Source organism: Lynx rufus, unplaced genomic scaffold (genome assembly GCF_022079265.1).
Source record: "Lynx rufus isolate CCGP_SWC_20201006 ecotype Redwood Valley unplaced genomic scaffold, mLynRuf1.p SCAF_3, whole genome shotgun sequence".
NCBI lineage: Eukaryota > Metazoa > Chordata > Mammalia > Carnivora > Felidae > Lynx > Lynx rufus.
In genome coordinates, this window is record NW_025814845.1 from 54269579 (window position 1) to 54295527 (window position 25949).

The window sequence follows — 25949 nt, forward strand, 5'->3', positions numbered from 1 at the left end:
TTTGATCTGGAATCTTTTATCAGTTTAGCTCAACAAAACGTTTATTAAACATCTGTTACAACCTATGCCTTCTGCTAGATTCTGGAGATGTAGTGCTGACTTAGAAATAGTTCATACCTTTGAGAAACTCATGGTACATTGTAAAATAGAGACACTTGATAGTGTCCTATGTGAACACAGAGAAGGCTTCCTTAACACAGTCTAGGTTATCAGAGAAACCTCCTGAGGAAGAGGATACCTGGATTAATTCTTTAAGGATGACTAGACATCGGTGAAAAAAGAAAGTTCAGTTAAAAGTATATGAGATAAGGAGGAGTAGGCTGTATCTGATTTAATTTCATATTTTTTTTCCTAGTCAAGTTGGCTTTGTCATAAGAATTTAATTTCCCAGCATTTAGACCACAAAACGATGTCATTGATTGCATTGTATACCTCTTGCTTTACTGCTCTGTATTTGTAGGCGAATGATAGACTATAGGAATAGTAGGTGAATCTTTGCCCTATTGTTACCTTGAGATCTGTATCTGATATAAAGATTGTTCCAAGGGGCACCTGGGTGACTCAGTCTGTAGAGCAGGTGACTCTTGACCTCAGGGTTGTGTGTTTGAGCCCAATGTTGGGCGTGGAGCCTACTTAAAAAAAAAAAAAAAAAATTGTTCCATTGGTGCCAAGCCTGCAGACTTTATTCTTTATTGAATCCTTTATAGTGGGTTGCTATTTTGGATTAAATCCCAGAGTAATTCTGCTGCTTTGCTTTGGAAAAAAAAAAAAGTAATCCTATTACCACAAGTAAATGCATATGAGCTTTTATTTATTTATTATTTATTTATTTATTTTGCATTTTAGCTTTTAAAGTATGATTAAATTAGTTTAAGCAATGGGAGGATATGGAAACTTTCTTAGTTATTAAATATATATAAAATAAGTTCCAGAGATGAAAAGTACACCATAGAAAATTATAGTCAATAATTTTGTAATGTATGGTGACAGATGGTGACTACCCCTTTTGTGGTGAACATTGAGTAACATATAGAATTGTTGAATCAATATGTTCTACACCTGAACCTAACATAACATTGTATGTCAATTATATTTCAGTAATAAAAAAAGTATAAAAACAACCTCTTGCCTCCTCTCCCCCCACTGGGAGGAGTAAGCTTGCTTAGAATTGCTGAGATGTCTTGACAGTTTATTTTTTATTACTTTTTTTTTAATGTTTATTTATTTATGTTGAGAGAGAGCATGAGTTGGAGGGGTTGAGAGAGAATCCCAAGCAGGCTCTGTGCTGTCAGTGCAGAGCCCGAGCCCAGTGCAGGGCTAGATCCCACAACCATGATCATGACCTGAGCTGAAATCAAGAGTTGAATGCTCAACTGACTGGGCCACCCAGGTGCCCCAGATTGACCAGTTTCTTTTTTTTTTTTTTTTTTAACGTTTATTTATTTTTGAGAGAGAGCGAGTGAACTCACAAAGAGGGGAAGGGGCAGAGAGAGAGAGGGAAGCACAGAATCCAAAGGAGGCCCCAGGCTCTTAGCTGTCAGCGCAGAGCCCAACACAGGGCTTGAACTAACAAAACTCGAAATCGTTACCTGAGCTGAAGTCAGATGCTTAACCAACTGAGCCATCCAGATGCCCCTGACTGACCAGTTTTTAAACCAAGGTTTAAGTAGGGTAGAACTGCAAAGGGCCCAAGATTGAAAATGAAATTTTGGTTATCAGGATTAGGAACTATCCCCAATCCATCTGCTGCTTCTCTTGCTGCAGTTAAAATCTTTCAGATTTGGTGTGCCAAATAAAAATGATGGATCCTTTTTTTTTTCTTTAATATTGGTAACAACTGCTCTTTGCAATAAGAACAAGCTTTTCTCCCCCTTCAACATTATTATTTAATGTTAAGTAAACATTTGTTAGGAATCTGTTGTATCCCAGGTTCTGTGTTAGGTACTTGGGATTCAAGGGTGACTAAAACATGATTCGTAACTCCCATTTATGTAATCAAGTGTGAGAAAGAAAAACGTAAACAAATAAGCATGAGAGGTAGTGTTTTAAGCTGACTCTTTGTGGATTAGTATACATGTGGTGGTAGAATTGCTATGGCCTGAATGTGTTCCCCCAAATTTATGTGTTGAACTCCTAATGCCCAATACGATGGTGTTAGGAGGTGAGGCCTTTTGGAGGTGATTAGAAGGTGATTGGGGTTAGTGCCCTTATAAAAAAAGACCCCACAGAGCTCCGTAGCCCCTTCCACCATAAGAAGATGCAGTGAGAAGTGGGAGGCACCAGCTTAGAAGAGGGCCTTCACCAGTACCTGACAATGCTGTCACTCTGTTGTTGAACTTTCAGCCTCCGAACCTGAGAACTAAACTTTTATTGATTATAAGCCACTCAGTCTTTTGTTATAGCAGCCTGAATGGACTAAGGGATAAAGTAAGGATTGGTGTTTTACTTACACATATACCTGCATGTAAATATGCATTTACATGTAGTCATTCATTCACTGGACATTTTATTATTTTATTATTTTTTATTTTTTTGAGAGGAGAGAGAGAGTGTGTGCATATGCCTGAGCTGGGGAGAGGGGCAGAGGAAGAGAGAGAGAGAGAGACTCTTTTTTTTTTTTTTTTTATGAAATTTATTGACAAATTGGTTTCCATACAACACCCAGTGCTCATCCCAAAAGGTGCCCTCCTCAATACCCATCACCCACCCGCCCCTCTCTCCCACCCCCCATCAACCCTCAGTTTGTTCTCAGTTTTTAACAGTCTCTTATGCTTTGGCTCGAGAGAGAGAGACTCTTAAGCAGGATCACACTCAGCACGATCATGACCTGAGCTGAAATCAAGAGTCTTCTGCTCCATCAACTGAGCTACCCAGGCGCCCCTCATTGAACATTTTAAAGCTGTTAGTTCCTGTGTTGTGCATTTGCTGTGTAAAGCTACCTTAAAACTAAGGTGCTTTAAATGTATTCACTCATTTAATTGTCATAATGGTTCTACATAACTGATGATATCATCTCCAGTATACTTTCTAAAAGAGAATAAACACAAAAATACACACATAAGGTGTTGCAGGAGCATTAAGCTACAGTGAGACACAAGAGAGAATGGACAGTTTTTCCTGAGAGTTTAGGAAAAATTTTCTAAAAGAAATGATGTTTAAGCTCCCTAGATACCTTTGGTTGAAATACCGGTGTTATTTGGAATTACTGCCAACTCATTTGCTAGATCGATGTTCATTCTGAGTTCTACACATGCAAGTTTTGGAGTCTTCTTTTTAACACTGCAGCACATTGTATAGGGTTCTGAAAATGGAGTCACTGCTATTGCATAGAAATCACCCAGACATTTGACTCTGGGCACTTCCTAAAGTCTCTTGTGGTTTCACTACCCATTTACTGACTGGGGTAATGAATTTAGTGCTGGGGAAAGGAAACTGCAGCCTATATACGACTCAAAAGCTCAGAGGGTGATCGGAGATGAGCTATTAAACTTTAGTGTCTTTGCCTGTAGCTGAGATAATGCCTCAGATCACTTCACAGATGTAGAAACTAATTGGCCTTTGTGTGTGAAGTGCTTTATTATTTTCCAAGGATTAGATTATAAAATTTTATAGGGTATTAAATAGTGAATTGCCCAACCCTCTACTTGTTCTTATATGAAGTCACTAAGTTATACTTTATAAAGTTGAAGAGTTGTGAACCTGCTTCACATTGAGAGGCAACCCAGTTAGCAGTTTAATATGCGAGTACAATATTCCCTAATAATGTGTTAAAGAGCAAGATGTTAAAATTTGGAAGAAAAGTTTCCATGACTACAGATGTCTGGGAAGCCCTAGGCTAAATCTTGAACAATTTTCTTTACTACTATAGGACTTTTCTTAACTTATAAAATATGCATTTAATTATACACTAGTGCCTCTTTTGGCCCTGTGCTAACCAGTGAAGATACTGAAATTATTAGTTACCTTCAGTCTGATCTTTCCTCTGAGCCTAAGTCTTGTAAATACAACTGCCTACCTAACATATCCATTTGGATGTCTGATAGATATCTCAAGTTAGTATGTCCTAAACCCATCTTCCAAAGCCTATCTCCATAAGTGGCCCATCTTCTATCTACTTGAGACTAAAAATCTAGGAATCCTCCTTGATTCTTCACCACTGTCCACAAATCATGAAATCCAGTAGTGAGTCTGTTGGTTCTTCCTATAAATATTGGAATCTTCTTCCTCCCATCCCCACCAGGAGAGTAGGGATTCTTGCTCAGTGTTGTGTCTCAGCTTAGAACAGTGCTTCTTAGAACATAAGTGGTGGTCAGAGTATGTTACTTGGAATGCAGAATGCAAGACTGGATAAATGGATGAAAGAAACTGATTTATTGAGGTGGTGAGGAGAATTATTTTTTAATAGTAAAGATTTTTCTTTAAAAAATGTAAAACACGGAACTATAATTTACACACCATAAAACTCATCTTTAAGTGTACAGTTTAGTAGATTTTAGTATATTAAAAAGTTACACAATCATCAGGACTATCTAATTCCAGAACATTTTCATTAACCCCCCAGAAGAAATCTTGTGTCATTAGTAGACACTCTTCCATTTCTCCCTTTACAGCCCCTATTTTCTGTCTCTATGGACTTGCCTGTTCTAACGTTTTGTGTAAATGGGATTATACAATATGTGATACAACATATTTTGTGTCTGGGTTCTTTTCACTTAGCATAGTATTATCAAGATTCACTCATTTATCAGTGCACATGTTCTAAACTAGGTTTTTTTAGACTTTGTCCCTGTATCTCATCAACTTTTTTTAAAATCTATTTTTTTATTGAAGTATCCTTCTAGTTTTAGGTGTATTCTCATCAACTTTTTAATCTTCCCAGAATTCCTCAATTTCTGGCCTGCTGATAGCCTTTTTTCTTGCTTTCCAGCGGTGTTAAGGAACTTGTTACTCTGTCATTGATGATAGTAGCAGTAGCACCACCCATAATAGTGGCTTAAAAGGAATGTTAGGCAGAAATGTAAGTAGGTATGTCTGTTCAGATTGCTAACTTCCTTGAATTGAAGGTAGTCTTTTTGATACTCAATGTTTTTAGCTTAGAGTCTTTAGCTTTATTGTTTTTAGAACATCTTGTACTTGATTTTGGCAATTTCTAACATTTTTTTGCTGGTGCATATCTGCCTTTCTGAAAGCATTAGTATGTTTGGCACCCTTTTGGAGGAAATTGTTCTCTGGCGGGATTTTGTTTTTCCTTAATGGCAGTGCTAAGTATTCATATAAATTAGTAGAGGTATGAGGAGAGGAGATAGAATTAGGTAGTTTGAAGATTGTTTTAAAAATGTACCTAACTGGGGCGCCTGGGTGGCTCAGTCGGTTAAGCGTCCGAGTTCAGCTCAGGTCATGATCTCGCGGTCCGTGAGTTCGAGCCCCGCGTCGGGCTCTGTGCTGACAGCTCGGAGCCTGGAGCCTGTTTCAGATTCTGTGTCTCCCTCTCTCTCTGCCCCTCCCCCGTTCATGCTCTGTCTCTCTCTGTCTCAAAAATAAATAAACGTTAAAAAAAAAATGTGCCTAACTGATAACTCTCTCACTATGAATTAGTCTTGTGTTTTTTCATAAGTGACTTGATTAAACTGTGGTGATATAGGAAGAAAATTATTAGAAATAATTGGATGGAAGGTAAAGGTAAGTAAGCATCATGCAGTCTTCAGTAGTGGGTAAAAGAATGAGCTTTCAAGATTTCAATCCTAGATTTAAATTCTGGCTCCTTTATTTACCACTCTTATAATCTTAAGCAAATACTTAAGTTCTTTAAACCTCAGTTTTGTTACCCATAAAATAAAGAAAATAATAGCATATACATCATAGTTAAGAGGATTAAATGAGATATTGCATGTAAAATCCTTCTCAGCACAAAGCCTGCAGTAAATGTTAGTTAATATTAATCATCATTACTATCCTGATGTAGGAGTTCTCAGCCTGAAGTTCACTGGAACTGTCAATTAAGAAATATTTATCAAGTACATGATCTTTAGTATTGGACTTAGACCTATGGAAGGAGCTACTGATGTGAATGACAGGTTGGTACCTAGAGGTGAAGCAAAGAGAACTAATATTAGTGGAGGTCTTACCACAGGGTTCAGTAGTAAGGTGGATATTATTTTTCCCATTTTATAGATGAGGAAGCTGAAGCTTGGTAATGTCAAATAACTTGTTCAAGATAATTGGCATGTTCTTGGGTATCAAAATATACGGACATCTATTCTTCTAACTCTTACTGGTTCCCCTGTTTTGAGTTTTCTATATATCTCTCCCTTCCCCAATTCCTATAGCCTTAAGAGTCTCCTGTTCAACTTGGGAAGTATCAACTTCATTGATAGTTGGATTGGACAATAAAGGGTTAAAATAAGGGCAATGAGGGGCGCCTGGGTGGCGCAGTCGGTTAAGCGTCCGACTTCAGCCAGGTCACGATCTCGCGGTCCGTGAGTTCGAGCCCCGCGTCAGGCTCTGGGCTGATGGCTCAGAGCCTGGAGCCTGTTTCTGATTCTGTGTCTCCCTCTCTCTCTGCCCCTCCCCCGTTCATGCTCTGTCTCTCTCTGTCCCAAAAATAAATAAACATTGAAAAAAAAAAAAAATAAGGGCAATGATAAATGTGAGTGTTGAGATGGTGAGAAATGGCTTATGGAAGTTAACCTAGTGTCACTATGGGGGCTAATCTATTCTTCAGGTTCTCAAAGAGCAAATAAATAATGCTGTTGAAATTTACAAATGGTAGATCAAATTGGATTACCAATTGTAAGAGATGTGGGTTCAGGGTTTTCCTTTAGGACTCCGTTATTTGTCAAACCATCCTGTCTTGCTGTAGAAACTGATCAGCCTTCAGATGTGAATAAGAGGACTGACTAGGAGAAACAATCCTGAATCTTGGTTGTTTATTTGGAAAGAAAAGACCCCTGGGTAATGCCATGATTTATCAATGTAACATCCTTATATATAATGTGTCATTCACTGTCTAATCAGAAAGCTCCAAATTCTCTTAAAGTTATGATAATGTGTTAGCTATTTTCATACATTGTTAATGAGATTGTAAAAGGGTACGACTTATTTGGGGAGAAAAATAGGCTTATGTAAAATTAAAAAATGTGTGTGTCCTTTACAGCAGTTTTACTTTAGCAATTTATTTTTCATATATACATGTGCACAAGGTTACTTACTGTAGCGTTGTTTATAGTAACAAGTGACTGGAAACAACCTAAATGTTTATCATGAAGTGACTGATTAAAATATGTTAGACATTGGGGCGCCTGGGTGGCTCAGTCTGTTGAGCATCCAACTCTTGATTTCAGCTCAGGTGGTGATCTTGCAGTTCATGGGTTTGAGCCCCATGTTGGGTTCTGCACTGATAATGCAGAGCCTGCTTGGGACTCCCTCTCTCCCTCTCTCTCTCTGCCCCTCTCCTGCTCTCTCTCTCTCACTCTCACAAAATAAATAAATAAACTTATATATATATATATATGTGTGTGTGTGTGTGTGTGTGTATTATACATTTGTATAAGGAAGTACTATTCAGTCTTAAAAAGAATAAATTAGATCTGCTTCTGCCTTAATATACAATCATCTCCTGGATATTAAGTGAAAAACATTATTTAGTATACTATAGCATGCAACAATTGTGTAAAAACAAAACAAAACAAAACAAAACAAAAAAAACAGGTCCAAGCATTTTTATGCTTGTATAGGCATAGACTATTTGGAAGGATATATATGATCTTAGTTCTGAGATTCTTCAGATAAGCAGATTTCTTCTGAGGAGGGTGGGTTGGGAGGGCAACATACTTTCTGTTATTGAAAATGTCTTTGAATATTTTCACCAAATATCTTAAAATGCCATGTGACATATATGCATTTGGGCATACATTGTTATTATAAGAGCTTTGTAGTCACTGATGAGGACTTTTGCATATATGCTTTCCTCTTTGTGCTTTTGAACTTGAGGACTCTGTCAGTTGATCTTTTGACCTAGGAATGAGGACTAGTACTGACCCCCCCTTCCAGGGTATGGTGGATACTAGAAGAAGTTTCAGGTAGCTGTTGAAAAAGCTGAATATGCTTTTTTTTTAAATTTATTTTTTAATAATTTTTTTTTTGGAGAGAGAGAGCACCTGAGTGAGGGAGGGGGGCGGATAGACAGAGAATCTTAAGCAGGCTCCATGCTCAGCACAGAGCCTGACACAGGGCTCAATAACACGACCCTGGGATCATGACCTGTGCCGAAGTCAAGAGTCAGATGCTTCACTGACAGAGCCACCCAGGCATACCAAAGCTGAATATGTTTTTTTTTTATTTTTTAAAGGACAAAGTTAAGGGGGTTGCCTGGGTGGCTTAGTCGGTGAAGCGTCCGACTGTTGGTTTCAGCTCAGGTCAAGATCTCTCGGTTCACAAGGTCGAGCCCCACATTGGGCTCTGTGCCTACAGTGCGGAGCCTGCTTGGGATTCTCTCTCCTCTCTCTCTGCCCCTACCCCACTTCCATGCTCTGTCTCTCAAAATAAATAAACTTAAAACAAATTTAAAAAAAATAAAGGACAAAGCTGAGTTCTTCTTCTTTTTTTTTTTTAATGTTTATTTATTTTAGAGAGAAAGAGCACAAGCAGGGGAGAGGCAGTGAGACAGAGGGAGGCAGAGTCCGAAGCAGGCTCCAAGGCTCTGAGCTGTCAGCACAGAGCCCGACACAGGGCTCAAACCCACAAATTGTGAGATCATGACCTGAGCCAAAGTAGTATGCTTAACCGACTGAGCCACCCAGGCACCCCCTGAATATGGTTTTTAAAAAGAATATATAAAAAATATAGAGTATTGAAATGGTTAGGTTATACTGCCTGAATAAAGCAGAAGGGTCAGAGAGAAAGAAAACTAGAGAACTTGAAAACATTTTTGAAGTTTAAGTGTACATGGAAATGAGGAACAGAGAAGGAAGTCAGTAGTCTACAGGGAACTAAGATCACTTTATAAACATTATCTCATCTCTTAAATTATACCTTTTTGTAAAAAGTTATTTTCCAGACTTTCAAAAAACCAAATAAATTGAAGCCCAGATGATAATTTGTGGTTTCCTAAGTAACATAAAAAGAAAGTGGCAAAATGAGGAATAGAACCTTGTTTTCTTGATTTCCATGATTAGCATTAGATCACCCGAACCTTCATATGGGACTAGCACCAAAAAATAAAACAGGATTAAAAAAAAAAATTCTTTCAGGGGCGCCTGGGTGGCGCAGTCGGTTGGGCGTCCGACTTCAGCCAGGTCACGATCTCGCGGTCCATGAGTTCGAGCCCCGCGTCGGGCTCTGGGCTGATGGCTCAGAGCCTGGAGCCTGTTTCCGATTCTGTGTCTCCCTCTCTCTCTGCCCCTCGCCCGTTCATGCTCTGTCTCTCTCTGTCCCAAAAATAAATAAACGTTGAAAAAAAAAAATTCTTTCATAAACTTGATGTGTAAAAGCATTTGTTTCTGAAGTAGGGTTATATTCCCCGCCGCCCCCCCCCCCCCCCATCCAGTCTTAGAGGAAGAGGGTGGGAGTGGTGCTTGAATACTGCTTTGGATATTGTGCTACCCTTTGCTTTGTGACTCTCTTATTCTGGTTTGGGAACAGGAAGGACAATGAAAAAACTAACATTTGCATAGCACTTTACAGTTTTAACCAAACTTTATTTCACATATATTACTTTTCTCATTTTGCAGCAGATCTAAGATCTAGACAGTGGTGATGTTTTGTTATTTTAATTAGGCTTTCACTGCTTAAGAAAGAATAGGCTCAAGAAAGTTGGGGTATTTGCCTAAGATAACATAGCTGGCCTTCACAAAATCGAGCTCAGATTTTTTTTTTCTTTCTACTCAAGACTAAAGTCTTATGAGGTAGATTTACTTAGTTTTGTGGAAGACCAATTCTGGGTGGAGTATCAATCAAGAAAACATTTGGAAGCCTAAGACTTCATGGCAGAGTGGGTCAACAAGTAGATGGTTTTGGGGGGCAGGTGAGGCTCTGACCCTCCTCTGAGTGCAGGCACAACTGATGTCCTTAATAATCCTCATGTGTTCCGCCAGCGCTTTTCAGAACAGCTTGTCACGTCCTCAGTTGCTGCATTAACTGGAACAGTGGCTAATTAAAGAGAGTGTATTTAACTTTAACACCCTGCCTGAAGACATGCACCAGATTAGTCATAGGAGAGCTATTTTTGTCATTAATCACACATAAATCAGTAAAATGTCTTTGTAGAAAATGTTGGTGAGGTTTGTTTCTCACACTAAATTTTGATAGAGGGTGAGAAGAGCAGGAAAATAAAGTAAGTCTCAAGTTTGGTGTAGGCATAATGATCTTTATGTTTTTATATTTTAGAGATGCTGGGAGAGGATTTGGTGTTTAATGCATTCTGTGATTAAACTGAAGAAGGGTTTCGGTCCAGGGCCTCTTGTCTTTTTTTTTTTTTTTTTAACTTTTTAAAAAATGTTTATTTATTTTTGACAGAGAGAAAGAGACAGAGCATGAGCGGGGAAGGGGCAGAGAGAGAGAGGGAGACAGAATCTGAAGCAGACTCCAGGCCGTCAGCACAGTGCCCGATGCGGGGCTCAAACTCATGGACAGCGAGATCATGACCTGAGCTGAAGTCGGACACTCAACTGACTAAGCCACCCGGGCACCCCCAGGGCCTCTGTCTTAATATTTGATATTTGGATTTACTTTGGGGCACTGGAAACCCACTGGGTGGTTTTAAGCAGAGGAGTAATGTCTGATCAGTGCTTTTAGAGTTACCTTGGCTGTTGAGTAGAGATACCTGGCAGAGGGAGGGGGCAATAATATGAAGAACATCAGTGTACTCTAATTAAACATCTGAACAGAGACTTTGGTTTAAACAACAATTCCATTGCCTTAGAATGAAAAATACCTGTCATTTGAATTCCATATTTGGGTTGAATTTGATACTGGGTTCTTAGTTTATCTCAGGATCCTCAGTACCTTTTGAAAGCTCCAGAGGTAATTATAATATGTGACCAGCACTGAGAACTACCCTTTATCTTGGCGAAAACAGGAGAGATCATGGGGCTAAGCATGGGAGAAGGAGGTAATGAGTGAAAAGCTATGGAGAGCTTGCAAAGTGTAACTGTCTGTTCTTGGAATTCCCTTTCCATATTCATATGTTCACTGAATGTTTTTGGTGGTATGAATTTAGTAACATGAAACTTTAGAGTTCGCACATACCCAGCCTCTCCTTGTTCTAATTCCTTCTTAACTGTTCCTTTCTATATGAAGAGAAGGGAAGTATTGAGAAGGAATTACCAGGATATAATACAGTTTGATAAAAATTTGATAGTGTTAACAGAAGAATCCATCTCTTAAAAACTCTTAAAAACATTTCTAATACTAGTTTCATTTGATCCGTTTAAAAAATGTGTGTGTGCATGTATCCACACGAACTGAGAAATTTGAGAAGCCAACCATATTAATGTCTAGCTACTTATCTGCATATGTGGAATTCTGGGTTAAGATTGCTGATGTTTCCTATAACTGGGCAGAACATGTATCTTCTCATTCTCACTCTGGGATTTTTGTGTTTTATTGACATAAAACTATCTTTAATGAAGGAAATAAATTACTTGTAGTAAAATGAGGGACTTAGAATAGGGGTGAAAAGGAATAAAATGACCAAAAATGATTATAGAAGTACTATTTTGTTTTTATAGATTACAACCTATAATCCTGAATCTAATTTATTGTGAAACACTGGATTAGTTATAGCTAAAAATTATCTTTCTCCTTGGGAGTTGCAGTAGGAATGTAGAGAAGATTTGTAGGAGTTTGGGGTATCAAACATAGTAGTCACCACCATTATTGCACTGGGATTTAACGTTGCCAGTACAATTTAGGGCTGTTTATTTGTAGACATTAGGATCACCTCAATGTTATTTTATTCAGTAATACAGTATAGGCAACTCTGTTGAAAGTTGTGCCTTAAATATTGAGGTTCTTCTTTTCTTTTCTATTCACAGTGGTAGCCGCTCCTCTAAAACATTTAAACCAAAGAAGAACATTCCAGAGGGTTCTCACCAGTATGAGCTCTTAAAGCATGCAGAAGCCACACTTGGTAGTGGTAATCTCCGGATGGCGGTCATGCTTCCTGAGGGGGAGGATCTAAATGAATGGGTTGCAGTGAACAGTAAGTAGCCTGTTTCTCAGTAAGCTCTAAATTAGGTTAGTAGCCTCATTATAGGTTAGTGTTGGAATGCTGTCTGTTCTAGGTTCTAGTTAGCAACTTAATGTCACAGGATAGTGATACCTCAATCCACTTTAGCCTTTGTGTTATTTTATTTGTGAATATGGAGTTCTATGAAATTTTTGTCTCCTGTTATAATGTAATACAAAGCACAGATTTACCATCTTCAGTGGAAAAAAATAATAATAACAGCAATTAATGTTTATGGAACACTAATTCTATGTCTTACCCTCTGTTATCCTTTCTACATGGATTATTTTTATTTCATCTTTATAGCATCATGATGTAGGTACTATTATTTCAGTTTAATATAGATAAGGAAGGTAAGACAGAAAGATTAGTAATTTGCCTAAGTCGTATAGTTATCAAATGATAGAACCTAGGCTCAAATATAGAGCTTTAGAGTTTTAGAGACTACATTTTTTTTTTTAAGTTTTTCTTTTAATTCTAGTTAACATATAGTGTTACATTAGTTTCAGGTATACCATATGGTAATGCAACACTTCCATCCATCACCCGGTGCTCATCACAAGTAGAGACTACACTTTAATCACTATGCTAAATTGCCTCTCTCAGTAGTACACTCAGTTACTTATCTATGCCTTTTTTTTTAAAGGAAATTCAATAATGATCTTATGAAATTAGTAAAATATGTTTATCAGATACTCTTTTTTTGGAGTAGACCTTTTAAAAAATTTTAAAACCAGTGTAGTTAACCTACAGTGTTATATTAGTTTCAGGTGTAAACAATAGCGTGTTTTCACCAATTCTGTACATTACTCAATGTTCATCAGTATAAGTGTACTACTCTTTAACCCCCTTCACCTCTTTCACCATCTGCTCCCTGCCCCACCTCCCCTCTGGCAACCGCTAGTTTGTTCTCTACAGTTAAGAGTCTGTTTTTGGTTCGTCTCTTTTCTTTTTTCTTTCCCTTTCCCTTGCCTTTTCCCTTTGTCTTCCCTTTTTTGTTTAGTTTCTTAAATTCCACATAGGAGGGCACCAGGCTGGCTCAGTCAGTGGAGTGTGTGACTCTTTTTTTCGGGGTTGTGAGTTCAAGCCCCATGTTGCATATAGAGATTACTAAAAGAAAAAATAAATTAAAAATTCTACATATGAATGAAACCATGTGGTATTTGTCTTTCTTTGGCTTATTTAGCTTAGCATTATATTCTCTGCATCCATTCATGTTGTTGCAGATGGCAAGATTTCATTCTTCTTTATGGCCGAGTAATATTCCATTCTCCCTCTCCCTCTCTCTCTCCCTCTCTCTCTCCCTCTCTCTCTCCCTCTCTCTCTCTCTCTCCATATATATGTGTGTGTGTGTGTGTGTGTGTGTGTGTGTCTATACACACACACACACACACACAAACACCATATCTTCTTTATCCACTCATCTATGGACGGACACTTGGGTTGCCTCCATATTTTGGCTATTGTAAATAATGTTGCAATAAACATAGAGGTGCATATATCTTTTTGAATTAGTGTTTCTGTATTCTTTGTGTAAATACCTAGTAGTGGAATTACTGCATCGTGTGGTAATTTTGTTTTGAATTTTTTGAGGAATCTCCGTACTATCTTCCACAGTGGCTAAACCAGTTTGCATTCCCACTAATAGTGTATGAGGGTTCCTTTTTCTCCATGTCCTCACCAACCTGTTGTTTCTTGTGTTGTTGATTTTAGCCATTCTGGCAGATGTGAGATGATATCTCATTGTAGTTTTCATTTGCATTTCCCTGATGGTAAGTGATGATGAACATTGTTTCATGTGTCTGTTGGCCATCTGTATGTCTTCTTTGGAGAAATGTCTGTTCACGTCTTCTGCCCATTTTTTAATTTGATTATTTGTTTTTTGTGTGTTGAGTTTGTAGTTCTTTATGTATTTTGGATACTAACCCCATATTGGATATGTAATTTGCAAATATTTCCCCCATTCCATAGGTTGCCTTTTAGTTTTGTTGGCTGTTTCCTTTCCCGTGTAGAAGCTGTTTTTTTTAATGTAGTCTCTGCAGTTTATTTTTGCTTTTATCTCCCTTGCCCCAGGAGACATATTTAGAAAAATGTTGCTATGGCCAGTGACATTACTGCTTGTGCTCTCTTCTAGGATTTTTATGGTTTCAGGTCTCACATTTAGGTCTTTAATCCATTTTGAGTTTCTTTTGTGTATGATGAAAGAAGGTGGTCCAGTTCTATTTTCCCAGCACCATTTGTTGAAGAGGTTGTCCTTTCCCCATTGTATATTCTTGCCTCCTTTGTCATAGATTAATTGACCATATAAGTGTGGGTTTATTTCTGGGCTCTCTGTTCTGTTGATCACATTGATGTATGTGACTCTCTTGTGCCAGTACCATACTGTTTTGATCACTACAGCTTTGCAATATAATTTGAAGTTGGGAATTGTGATGCCTCCATCTTTGCTTTTCTTTTTCAAGGTTGCTTTAGCTATCTGGGGTCTTTTGTAGTTCCATACAAATTTTAGGATTATTTGTTCTAGTTTTGTGAAAAGTACTAAATAGAGATGGCATTAAATCTGTAGTTTGCTTTAGGTAGTATAGACATTTTAACAGTATTTGTTCTTCTAATACATGAGCGTGAAATGTCTTTCTGTTTCTTTGTGTCATCTTCAATTTCTTTCATAAATGTTTTATAGTTTTCAGAGTACACATCTTTCACTTCTTTGGTTAGCTTTATTCCTCAATGTCTTATTATTTTTGGTGCAATTATAAATGGGATTTTAAAAGTATTTTATTAATTTTTATTTTTAATTTATTTTACTTTATTATTAATTTTATTATTATTTTTTTTTTTTTTTTGAGAGAGAGAGAGAGAGAGAGACTGCAAGTGAGGGAGAGGCAGAGGGTGAGGGAGGGACAGAATGCCAAGCAGTCTCCATGCTTAGCAGTGGGGGGAGGGGGTGGGGAGCGCCCACCATGGGGCTTGATCTACATCATGACTTGAGCTAAAATCAAGAGTGAGATGCTTAGCTGACTAAGCCACCCAGGTGCTCCTACATGGGATTGCTTTCTTAACATCACTTGAAGGAAAACATATTCATTCATAGTCAATATGAATGAATGTTGAAAAATCGAAATATTAGGATTATTACTGCACCAATATTATTATTACCAATAGGTAAACTTAATAAGATTGTTACTAGAGTCAATATAAAAATTATAAATAGCATCAAAAATATTGCAAACCCAGGAATAAGTCCCAATGAAACATAGAAAACTGTTCCTTTATGGTAAGTGCTTTTTGTGCTCTTCTTAAGAAATATCTTTGTGAGGGCACCTGGGTGGCTCAGTTGGTTAAGCGTCCGACTTTGGCTCAGGTCATGATCTCCAGGTTCGTGAGTTCAAGCTCTGTGTGGGGCTCTCTGCTGACAGCTCAGAAGACAGCCTGTTGGGGATTCTGTTCTCCCTCTCTCCCTGCCCCTCCCCTCCAAAAATAAATAAACATTAAAAAAAAGAAGAAATATTTGTGTAAGTGAATGGGGGGGAATGGGTGAAATAGGTGAAGCAGATTAAGAGTACACTTATTGTGATTAGCACTGACTAATGTGTAGAATTGTTGAATCATTATATTGTACACCTAAAAGTAACATGCTTCTGTGCTTGCTGTTTCTTGTCTGTTTCTGGTCTCCATTCTGGTCTCCATTCTGTTTCCCATTCTGTTCCATTGGTCTACTAAGACCGCACTATTTTATCCATTGTGCTTTACAAATTTTGATGTTCATCTTGTTCTTCCTTAAGAATGTGTTGGATATTCATAGCTCTTTGCATTTTCAAATACATTTTAACTTTTTTGATGGCTATGGACCGGATTTTAACTTTTTTGATGGCTATGGACCGGCATCCCACTATCATTTAAATTTGCAATTCCATGATCGCCACTCTCTTTTCATGTGCTTTTTGACCATCTGGAAGCTTCTTTTGTTAACGGTTGGGGTTCAAAATTGTCTCACATTTTTCTACTGGGTTGTTGTTTTCTTTTTGATTCATAGGAGTTCTTTATATATTCTGAATACAAGATTTTTGTTGGTTATATGTGTTGCAAAGAATTTCTCCCACTCTCTGCTTTGCTATTTTATCTGCTTAAAGGAGCCACTTAACAAACAGAAACCCCTAATTTCAGTGTAACCAAGTATTGTGATTTCTTTGTATGCTTTTCACCTGTTCTTTGTGGAGAAAAGGACACTGATAAATCTAGGATTCTGCTTGAGTAAAATTAAAATTTAATTTTTTACTTATAACTGGTATTTGCTTTGCAGCTGTGGATTTCTTCAATCAGATTAATATGCTTTATGGAACAATCACAGATTTCTGTACAGAGGAAAGTTGTCCGGTGATGTCAGCTGGCCCAAAGTAAGACATGGTTCATAATCACTTCTCATTTTTACTTAAAAGTTCTTAGATAGAAAGAAAGCTTCTGAACATATAATTTCTTTGTGTAGCATCTCCTTCACCAATGTAGCACGATTCGCCAATGACTGATACATTTAGTCCAGATTTCTTAGCCTGAGTTTTCTGGCTCTCCCTGTATAATCCTCCTTCCAACCTTTTCTCTGTTTGCTTATGAATCTTCTCTGGTCTATCCAAACTAGATTACTGGCAATGCCTTGCTGTTCCTTCCATTGCATACACTCTGAAAACTTGCTTACTCCATTATTCTCTTGGATATTTTTCTTCTCTTCCCATCTCCCTCTAATCATCTGGCAATATTTTTAAAAAATCCTACCCATCTGCAAGGCTCACATCAATTGCTTCTAAACCTTTTGATTTTTTCAGACTAGATCTGATCTATTTAACCTTTTTGTCTTTGTGGTTATATTTCTTTCTTGCACTGTTTATACATGTCTTATTTAACCTATTAGATTCCTTCTTTGTTTAAATCCTTTTTGGTGCAAGAACAGTGCTTGCCACCTGGTTTAGCACTTGATAAATGTTTGCTTGGATCGATAGATTCTTGAAACTGGCCTTTATTACTACTATGGCTGATGATAACAATGGCTGCTACCATTTATTTAGTGCTACCTAAAATCTCAAGCCTTTCATGCATTTTATCTTTTACTTCATACAACCCTATGAGATAAGAAAAGAAATGGAGTCTGAGAAAGGTTAAGTAAGATGTTCAAGGTCCTATTATCTAGAAGCAGGCAGAACCAGATTTAAAATACAGGTCTCTTTGAGTCTAGTGCCTGTACTCTTTTTTTTTTTTTTTTTAATTTTTTTTTTTTTAACATTTTATTTATTTTTGGGAGATAGAGAGAGGGACAGAGCATGAGCAGGGGAGGTGCAGAATCCGAAGCAGGATCCAGGCTGTCAGCACAGAACCTGACGTGGGGCTTGAACTCATGAACTGTGAGATCATGACCGAAGCCAAAGTCAGACGCTTAATGGGCTGAGCCACCCAGCCACCCCTAGTGCCTGTACTCTCAATTGCTACATTGTGTCATTTTATAACTTTAAGAAAGATTAATTGGTACTTATGAGACATAAAGAGAGAAGTTTTATTTTTAATGCTGACTTTTTGTGAAGTATATGCTTCACACCAAAAACAAAACGACATTGCCCAAACTTACTAGTGCTTAGGGGTATTATCATTTTAAGTAGCGACCTTAGATTGCTCATCACTTATTTTAGAATATTTTTGGTAACTTTTATTTTATGTATTTATTTTTATAAATTTTTCTCATGTTTGTTTATTTTTGAGAGGGAGAGAGAGAGAGACTGAGACAGAGCACAAGCAGGGGAGGAGCAGACAGAGAGGGAGAGCATCTGAAGCAGATTTTGTGCTAACAGCGCTGAGCCTTATGCAGGGCTCAATCCCACCAACCCTGAGATCATGACCTGAGCCCAAATCAAGAGTCTGACACTTAACTGACTGAGCCACCCAGGCACCCCTAATTTTGGTAACTTTTAAACTACAGTGTCAGTCAGATTACTTACTACCCAAGAGATTCAGTTTTAGTACTTCATAGTCATACTTTTATTTTTTGACCAAATTCACATACTGAGCAGAGTATTACTTGGAGTTGTCTACCCTTATTCCTCAAATTAATTTCAAATGAGCTTAGCTATTTCCTGGAATCTTTTAAAGAAAAACTGACAGTTTGCCGTCATCAAAGATGTTCAAAAGAATATGATTTAAATATCTCTTAAGGTAATTTTTTTTGAAAAGAACTTATTTTCAGACTATTTCAAACCTTGAAACTTCAATAATTTTAAGTGTACAGAAAAGGTGCCAGAACACAAGGAACTCCCATATCTTTTTTTTTTTTTAATTATTAATGTTTATTTTTGAGAGAGAGAGAGACAGTGCGCAAGTGGGGGAGGGTCAGAGAGACACAGAGACAGAATCTGAAGCAGGCTCCAGGCTCTGAGCTGTCAGCAGAGCCCGACGTGGGGATTGAACTCATGAACCGTGAGATCATGACCTGAGCCAAAGTTGGATGCTTAACCGACTGAGCCACCCAGAGGCCCCTCCGTATCTTTTTCACACAGATTCCCTAATTATTAACATTTTACTGCATTTGTTTCATCACCTACTCTGTATATGTACTCATTAACAATTTTTTCTGAACCTTTTGAGCAAGTTATAGACATTAATGCATCTTTACCCCTTCATATTCAACTGTGTATTTGCCAAAAACAAAGTTAGTCTTCTGTATAACCAGCATACAAACCCTCCACATCACTTCCTCCAGTCCATAGACACTGTTCACATTTCATTACTGCTCAGTTTTCCCTTTCTGGTCCAAGATTCTACCTAGGAATATGTATGGCATTTATTTGACTTATCTTTTCAGGTACCTTCAATTTGGAACAGTTCCTCAGTCTTTTCCAGTATTTATTTTCTTTATACAGAAAAGACTTAACATAGCAGGCCTGACTGTTACCCCTCGAAAGGCCTGTTTACACAATTGATCCTTGGATAGCATCTGAGAACCTGGGATTTTGAAAGGGTTCCCACCTCCCTATTTGTTAAAACAGGCTGACTGTGCCTAAACTGTTTGTACAAACAGTATGGCTTATGCTTTCCTTCTGGGAGTTTAGAATTTTAATATGTGCCATGCAGAGGGTGCATCTTGACCATTTCTCAATAAAAAATCTGGACAGTGAGTCACTAATGAGCTTACCTGGTAGATCGTATTTAACATGTGTTATCATAGCTCAGTCTTGGGGGAATTGAGTGTGGCCCTTGTGAGTCCACTGGGAAAAGACTCTTGGAAACTTGTGCCTGGTTTCTTCTGGACTTTGCCCTGTTTGCTTTTTCTTTTTGTTGATTTTGGTTTGTGTTCTTTCACTGTAATAGATCATAGCTGTGAGTACAACTGTGTGCTGAGTTCTGTAAGTCCTCTTAGCAAATCGTCAAACATGGGGGTGGTCTTAGGGACCCCTGATACAGTCTGTCTGATGTTTCCTTGTGACCACATTTAGGCTTTGCTATCTTGGCAGGACATCATAGAAATGATAAATTTCTTCTCAGTGGATCATATCAGAAGGCACACACGATATCAACTGTCCCATCACTGGTGATATTAACCCTGATTACTTTATCATCTGAATGTTTGCAAGGTTTCTTTACCTCAAATTTGTCATTTCCCCCTCTGAAATTGATCAGTATTTTATTGTGAGGTTTTCTGGTATTATACCAATATCCTTGTTCCTGTGAACTAGGGAGAATTACTACCACTTAGAATACTGGTCTGATCACTTTTCCTGCAGAAACCTTATCTAAGTAAGCTGGTTAGGAGGAATGTATCTAATTTTTCTAAAGTAACAGGCACAGGATCTCTGTAAAGATACTGGAAAAACAAAAAATGATCTTCCTTGTCTCCTTTCCATTCATCCATCCTTCTTCCCTTCCCTCCTTCTACCTTTCTTTCCACCTGCCATCCCTCCCTCCCTTCCCCCCCCCTTTTTTTTTTTTTGAGAGTCTTATGCCCATTTTTAGTGCTGAGAAGATGCATTTGTCGTCATGCTTTGCCATCTTTACTAGAAGATGTTTGGGATTGTACCAAGGAGAGGCATTTGTTAGTAGCTTAGTACTGGCCCCTTGTAAAGTGGTATTGAGTGATGGCTCAGAGAATTTTGTCAGTTATTATTATTAACCAAGAAACGATGAGTATTTTGTAGTTTGCAGTTGATAAGTTTATACCATGATGATGGAAATAAATTTCAAAGAGAATGGTCTGTCAGAGGTGGAATAAAAAAATCAATGTGGGCAAAATAGAATTACAGGATGAAGTCATTCTTAAGTATAGACATGACAAAAGAATAAGAATGGATCGAGGAATCATAGTTATAAACTGTAGAAGTGTAAGCAATATATAGTTTTATTTTTCAAAAAGCTTTAGGATATTGAAAATAAGTGTTTTTAAAAACTTCAGAATGTTGAAAATGATTTTTAGGTTAACTGTGTCCATTTTTTATTTTTGCATTTAAAAATGAATATGGAACACCTGATCACTAATAAAATGAAAAATATGATTGCAAGGAAAGGCAAAAATGTTAAGGTTTCTTAACATGTGGGAGAAAACATGGATGAGTCCTGTCTTTAAGTGAAGAGTAATGATGCTAAAAGTTATGTGGTTCATGATCTATGTCTCCTAAGAGGATCAAACAAGAATAGGCTTAAGTGTCCCTCGGGACTTTAGTTTCATATTAGGAAGAATCTCTGGACTATGAAAGTGATTAAGCAGTGGAACAGGATGCCAAAAGTTGGAGAATCTCCTCTTGAAGACCTTCAAAGTAGACTTGATAATCTACCCTGTTGCCCAGGGTTGGCAGTAAGGTATGCTGTTAGAATGTTTATTCAGGTGTATTGTGTTTAAGTTTATTGTTCAGGTGTAAGTAGCTATAATTAAATAGATTCCTTATTTATCCTATCTCAAGATAATTTTTATTATTTAAAATATTCTGTAGTATTTCCCATTATATTTTATTTCACCTCCTTCGTTAGACTCACTGACCTGTCATTTTGTTAGTCTAAATTGGAACAGGGTTAGAAAAACAAAACTGATTCAAAGAGAGAAGCTAAATGGTAGCCAAGTAATCTTTTGGAAACTAAAAAAAACGAAATGATAGTTCAGTTTGGAGATTTTTATGCTTTGGAGTTGCAGCTGTGTGTTTATTCCTTATCTTAAAAATCAGGTTGTGGTTGCATGTGGGTATGGGTTTGTGTATAACTCCATTACCAGTCTTGCCATACTGTCTTTACTTACTCATTTATGAGCCTATCTCCTCTACTAGTCTATTTTCCATAACGGTATGGAAAGTGTCTTTCATTTTAGTGTCCCTTGGTCAAGAACAGTATTCCTTGATACAGTATTTCTCACATGGTCGGTGTACATTAAATGTTGATTATACCAAACGATAGTGTTCTGTTAATACCCAAATCCTATAGGCATCTTTATTTGAGTTGCCATTTTTCTTTAAAGGCAAATTTGGCTTTTCAGCCAAAGGTACTCAAATACTGAATCATTCTCTTCTTCATGCATCTTCCATGCCGTTCTCTATCCTTAACCCTAAATTTAAAACTACAAGTAAAAATAATTGTACTGCATAAGAAATGTTTTTCAAAGAAAAAAAAAACCATAAAGATTAAAGATGGTTATCACAGAAGTGGAGACGTGGAAAGTTAGCTAGGTTTTCTACCATGGCAATGTATGATTCTAAAATACAAATGCTGTATATAAAGAAAAACTTAGAAAAGTTGAGATTGATGGATCAGCTTAGTTTGGATCATGCTAAATCCAAAATAGTCCAGTCAGTAGCAGTTTAAAAACTCTAAATTTAAATGCCAAATGCAAAAAAAGATCTTTATTTGGAGGAGCAGATTGTTTAAAACATGTCCTGTATACATTCATGATATACATACATTTAACAATATAAAAATATATGCTTTTTGTATAGGTATACTCTTCTATTCTGTGTGCCTGTTATCTTTCCAATACAGATATGAGTATCACTGGGCAGATGGAACAAACATAAAGAAGCCTATTAAGTGCTCTGCGCCAAAGTATATTGATTACCTGATGACTTGGGTTCAGGACCAGTTGGATGATGAGACATTATTCCCATCAAAAATTGGTATGATTGTTTTGTATAATTGAGATCCATTATGCTTTATATAATTTTATATGTTTTTAGAACTTTCTGGCCCTCTTCCAGGAACCATACTAGCCTATCATATCTATCACAGTATTTCTAATCTTACACATTTAAGTGCCTTATCTTTTCCATACCAAGTTTATCATGAACATTAAGTTAAACCTCCCTGTAATTTTAAACAGTGAGAATATCCGTATATCTTGGATAGTAACAAAATTTGGCCTGTGTTATAGAAAAAAGAGACTGGATACTGAGTAGGCAGCCAATATCATCTGCCATAGTCATATCCATTTCTTGTTTAGGGAAGAAGTTTATGTAACTTATATTCAGTTTTACAGTGTATTTTCAGCAAAGAGGGAGTTTGAATTTATGACCACAGTGTGAATCTTACAGACTATGAAATCAAGCTAGGTGAGAAGAAAACCAGAAGATTTTGAGGGGTTGGCCTGTTAGCAACTTGAATGACATTTGCTTTTTTTTTTATTTGTTTTTCAGGGCTGACCTTTCAAGTGGAAATTGTTCATAGCCAGCTAGTTCATATGATTTTACCCTCTCAAACTTCTTACAACTTGTGTTTTCTGAAAAAATTAAGGATTTGTTCTATCAACGGACAGCTTTTTGTCTACATTTTATATTTTTATTTATTTCTTAAAGTTCATTCATTTATTATTTCTGAGAGAGAGGGAGTGAGGGAGAGAGGAGGCACACAAGTAGGGGAGGGTAAAGAGAGAGGAAGACACAAAATCCAAAGTAGGCTCCAGGCTGTGAGCTGTCAGCACACAGCGGGACACAAACCCCAGAACTGCGAGATTGTGACCTGAGTGGAAGCTGGATGCTCAACCGACTAAGCCACCCATGAGCCCCTATATTTTATACTTTCAGAGTTTGTGGTGGAGGAGACCACAATGTAAATAGTTGCTGTTATTATGGATTGTTTTAAACACATTTATTGAATGTTTAAACTACCGGGGCGCCTGGGTGGCGCAGTCGGTTAAGCGTCCGACTTCAGCCAGGTCACGATCTCGCGGTCCGTGAGTTCGAGCCCCGCGTCGGGCTCTGGGCTGATGGCTCAGAGCCTGGAGCCTGTTTCCGATTCTGTGTCTCCCTCTCTCTCTGCCCCTCCCCCGTTCATGCTCTGTCTCTCTCTGTCCCAAAAATAAATAAACGTTGAAAAAAAAAATTTTTAAACTACCTTGGAGCCTTTGTAATAAAAGGTCTATTTTTCAGGACTCCCTTACATACATCATAATCATTTTTGTTAAGTGCCTTCACCTTATCTTTTATCTCCCATAATATATTTTGTAACTTTTTATTTTGACTCAATTTCAGACTTTTAGAAAATTTGCAGTTGTGCAAAGAACAGGATCCTGTATATCCTTCTTCAGATTTTTTTTTCTTCTTCTAGATTTTTTAGTTGTCAACTTCTTACCATATTTGTGTGTGCACTTTCTCTCTCCCTCCCTCCCACCCTCCCTCTCCTCCCCTCTTTTCCCTGTCTCTTCCCCCTAACTACATATTTTGTTTTTCCTGAACTGTTTGAGAGTAAGTTATGTGATAATGCCTCTTTATCCAAATGTACTTCAGTGTGCATTTCCTTAGAAAATCACAGTATAACTATCAAAGTCAGGAATTTAACAATGATACAATACTGTTGTTTAACTTACAGGTCTTTTTCAGATTTTTCACATTTCCCCAATAATATCCTTTATAGCAAAAGAAAATCTTTGACGTTTGCTTTCATTCACTTGTCATGTTTCTGTAGCTTTCTTTAATATGGACTATGTGTACTTCAGTCTTTTTGGTCCTTCATGACATTGATGTTTTCGAAGAGGATAAGCATACTATTTTATAGTGTCCCTTCATTTTGGTTTGTCTTATGTTTCCTTGTGACCTATAATATTTTTAAGTGAGTGTCATGTGATGACACTGAATCCAGGAGTTTTAATATTTGCCTTATGTTTTGCCAAACTGGATCATTTTGCCAGTGTAACAAAGGACATGAAATTTTGTATTTTCCTAGTTTTGTATTTGTTTAGTGCTGTAAAAGTGCTCTAATTCATAAAACAATAAGCCTCATTGAGAGGGACTGTAGCTAATTTCAGAATAAATGCACGTGGGTGGCTCAGTTGTTTAAGCATCCAACTTTGGCTCAGGTCATGATCTCGTAGTTTGTGTTCGAGCCCCATGTCAGGCTCTGTGCTGACAGCTCAGAGCCTGAAACCTGCTTTGGATTCTGTGTCTCCCTCTCTCTCTGTCCCTACCCGACTTGTGCTCTCTCTCTGTCTCTGTCTGTCTCAAAAATAAATAAACATTAAAAATAAATAAATAAATGTAGACCTGGAGTAGTAATGAAATAATTTCCGTAGAAAAAATATAAAAAAGTGTTGCAAGCATTTTATTTTTTTTTAAATTTTTTTTTAAGTTTATTTATTATTCTTGAGAGATAGAGACAGAGCACGATCAGGGGAGGGGCAGAGAGAGGAGGAGACACAGAATCTGAAGCAGGCTCTAGGCTCTGAGCTGTCAGCACAGAGCCGGACGTGGGGCTTGAGCTCACGAACCGTGAGATCATGACCTGAGCTGAAGCCAGACACTTAACTGACTGAGCCACCCAGGCGCCCCAACAAGCATTTTAAGTAAAACTGAACATGGTTAATACATTGTATTCAGCACATATTTGTATTGAGACTTGATGTTAAGAAATCTAAGGATATAAGTGTGAGTTTTAGCTTCATTACCATCTTAGGCATAAATTTATTTCATTTTAGTAAAGTGGTAAGCACACAAGAAGCATTAAGGGGTGATGCTGAAGTCTAGTTCTTATTCCATGGAAATTTTAAAGTTTAATTTCATTCATGATATGTTGAGAACTTCTGAAAAGTACAGTGGGTATTATTAAGTAAAATAATTCACAAATATTTCTTTAAAGGGTTGTCTTGTTAATTTATGTTGCCATTTGTTGACAAACTCATATTGCTTTGTTCTTGTCTCTTGTTAATAAGGGGGTTGTTTATCTATTTATTAGGTGTCCCATTCCCGAAGAATTTCATGTCTGTGGCAAAAACTATACTCAAACGCCTCTTTAGGGTTTATGCTCACATTTATCATCAGCATTTCGATCCTGTAATCCAACTTCAGGAGGAAGCACATCTCAATACTTCTTTCAAGCACTTTATTTTTTTTGTCCAGGTAAGTTGGATTCGGAGACCTTTAGAGTTCTGATTTTCTTTTCTTTCTTCCTTTTTTTTAAATGTTTATTTATTTTAGAGTGAGAGAGAGTGAGAGAGTGTGAGTGGGGGAGGGGCAGAGAGAGAGGGAGACACAGAATCCAAAGCAGGCTCCAGGCTCTGAGCTGTCAGCACAGAGCATGACTTGGGGCTTGAACTCACAAACTGTCAGATCATGACCTGAGCTGAAGTTGGGCAGATAACCAACTGAGCCACCCAGGCACCCCAGGAAGCTTTTTTTGCTCAGTAAAACGCATTATGCGTAGAATTCAAAGGTGAATACTGCATCCATACTAAAGGTATCCTTTAGGATAAAATTTGCCATATCTCTCTAGTCTTTATGCTCTTCTC

The 25949-nt window shown here is 37.5% G+C and overlaps 1 protein-coding gene across 2 annotated transcripts in view; it reads left to right on the plus strand.

Moving 5' to 3' along the window:
* MOB1B (MOB kinase activator 1B) overlaps positions 1-25949 on the plus strand; it is a 50655-nt gene that overhangs the window by 20065 nt on the left and 4641 nt on the right. The window contains exons 2-6 of one of the 2 annotated variants that reach the window (XM_047090733.1): positions 5963-6074; positions 12033-12199; positions 16527-16620; positions 22217-22350; positions 25397-25560. In XM_047090733.1, coding sequence (XP_046946689.1) covers positions 6019-6074; positions 12033-12199; positions 16527-16620; positions 22217-22350; positions 25397-25560 — 615 coding nt within the window. In that variant the 5' untranslated portion in view covers positions 5963-6018. The remainder of the gene's footprint in view (positions 1-5962; positions 6075-12032; positions 12200-16526; positions 16621-22216; positions 22351-25396; positions 25561-25949) is intronic. The other variant, XM_047090734.1, reaches the window with a different exon arrangement.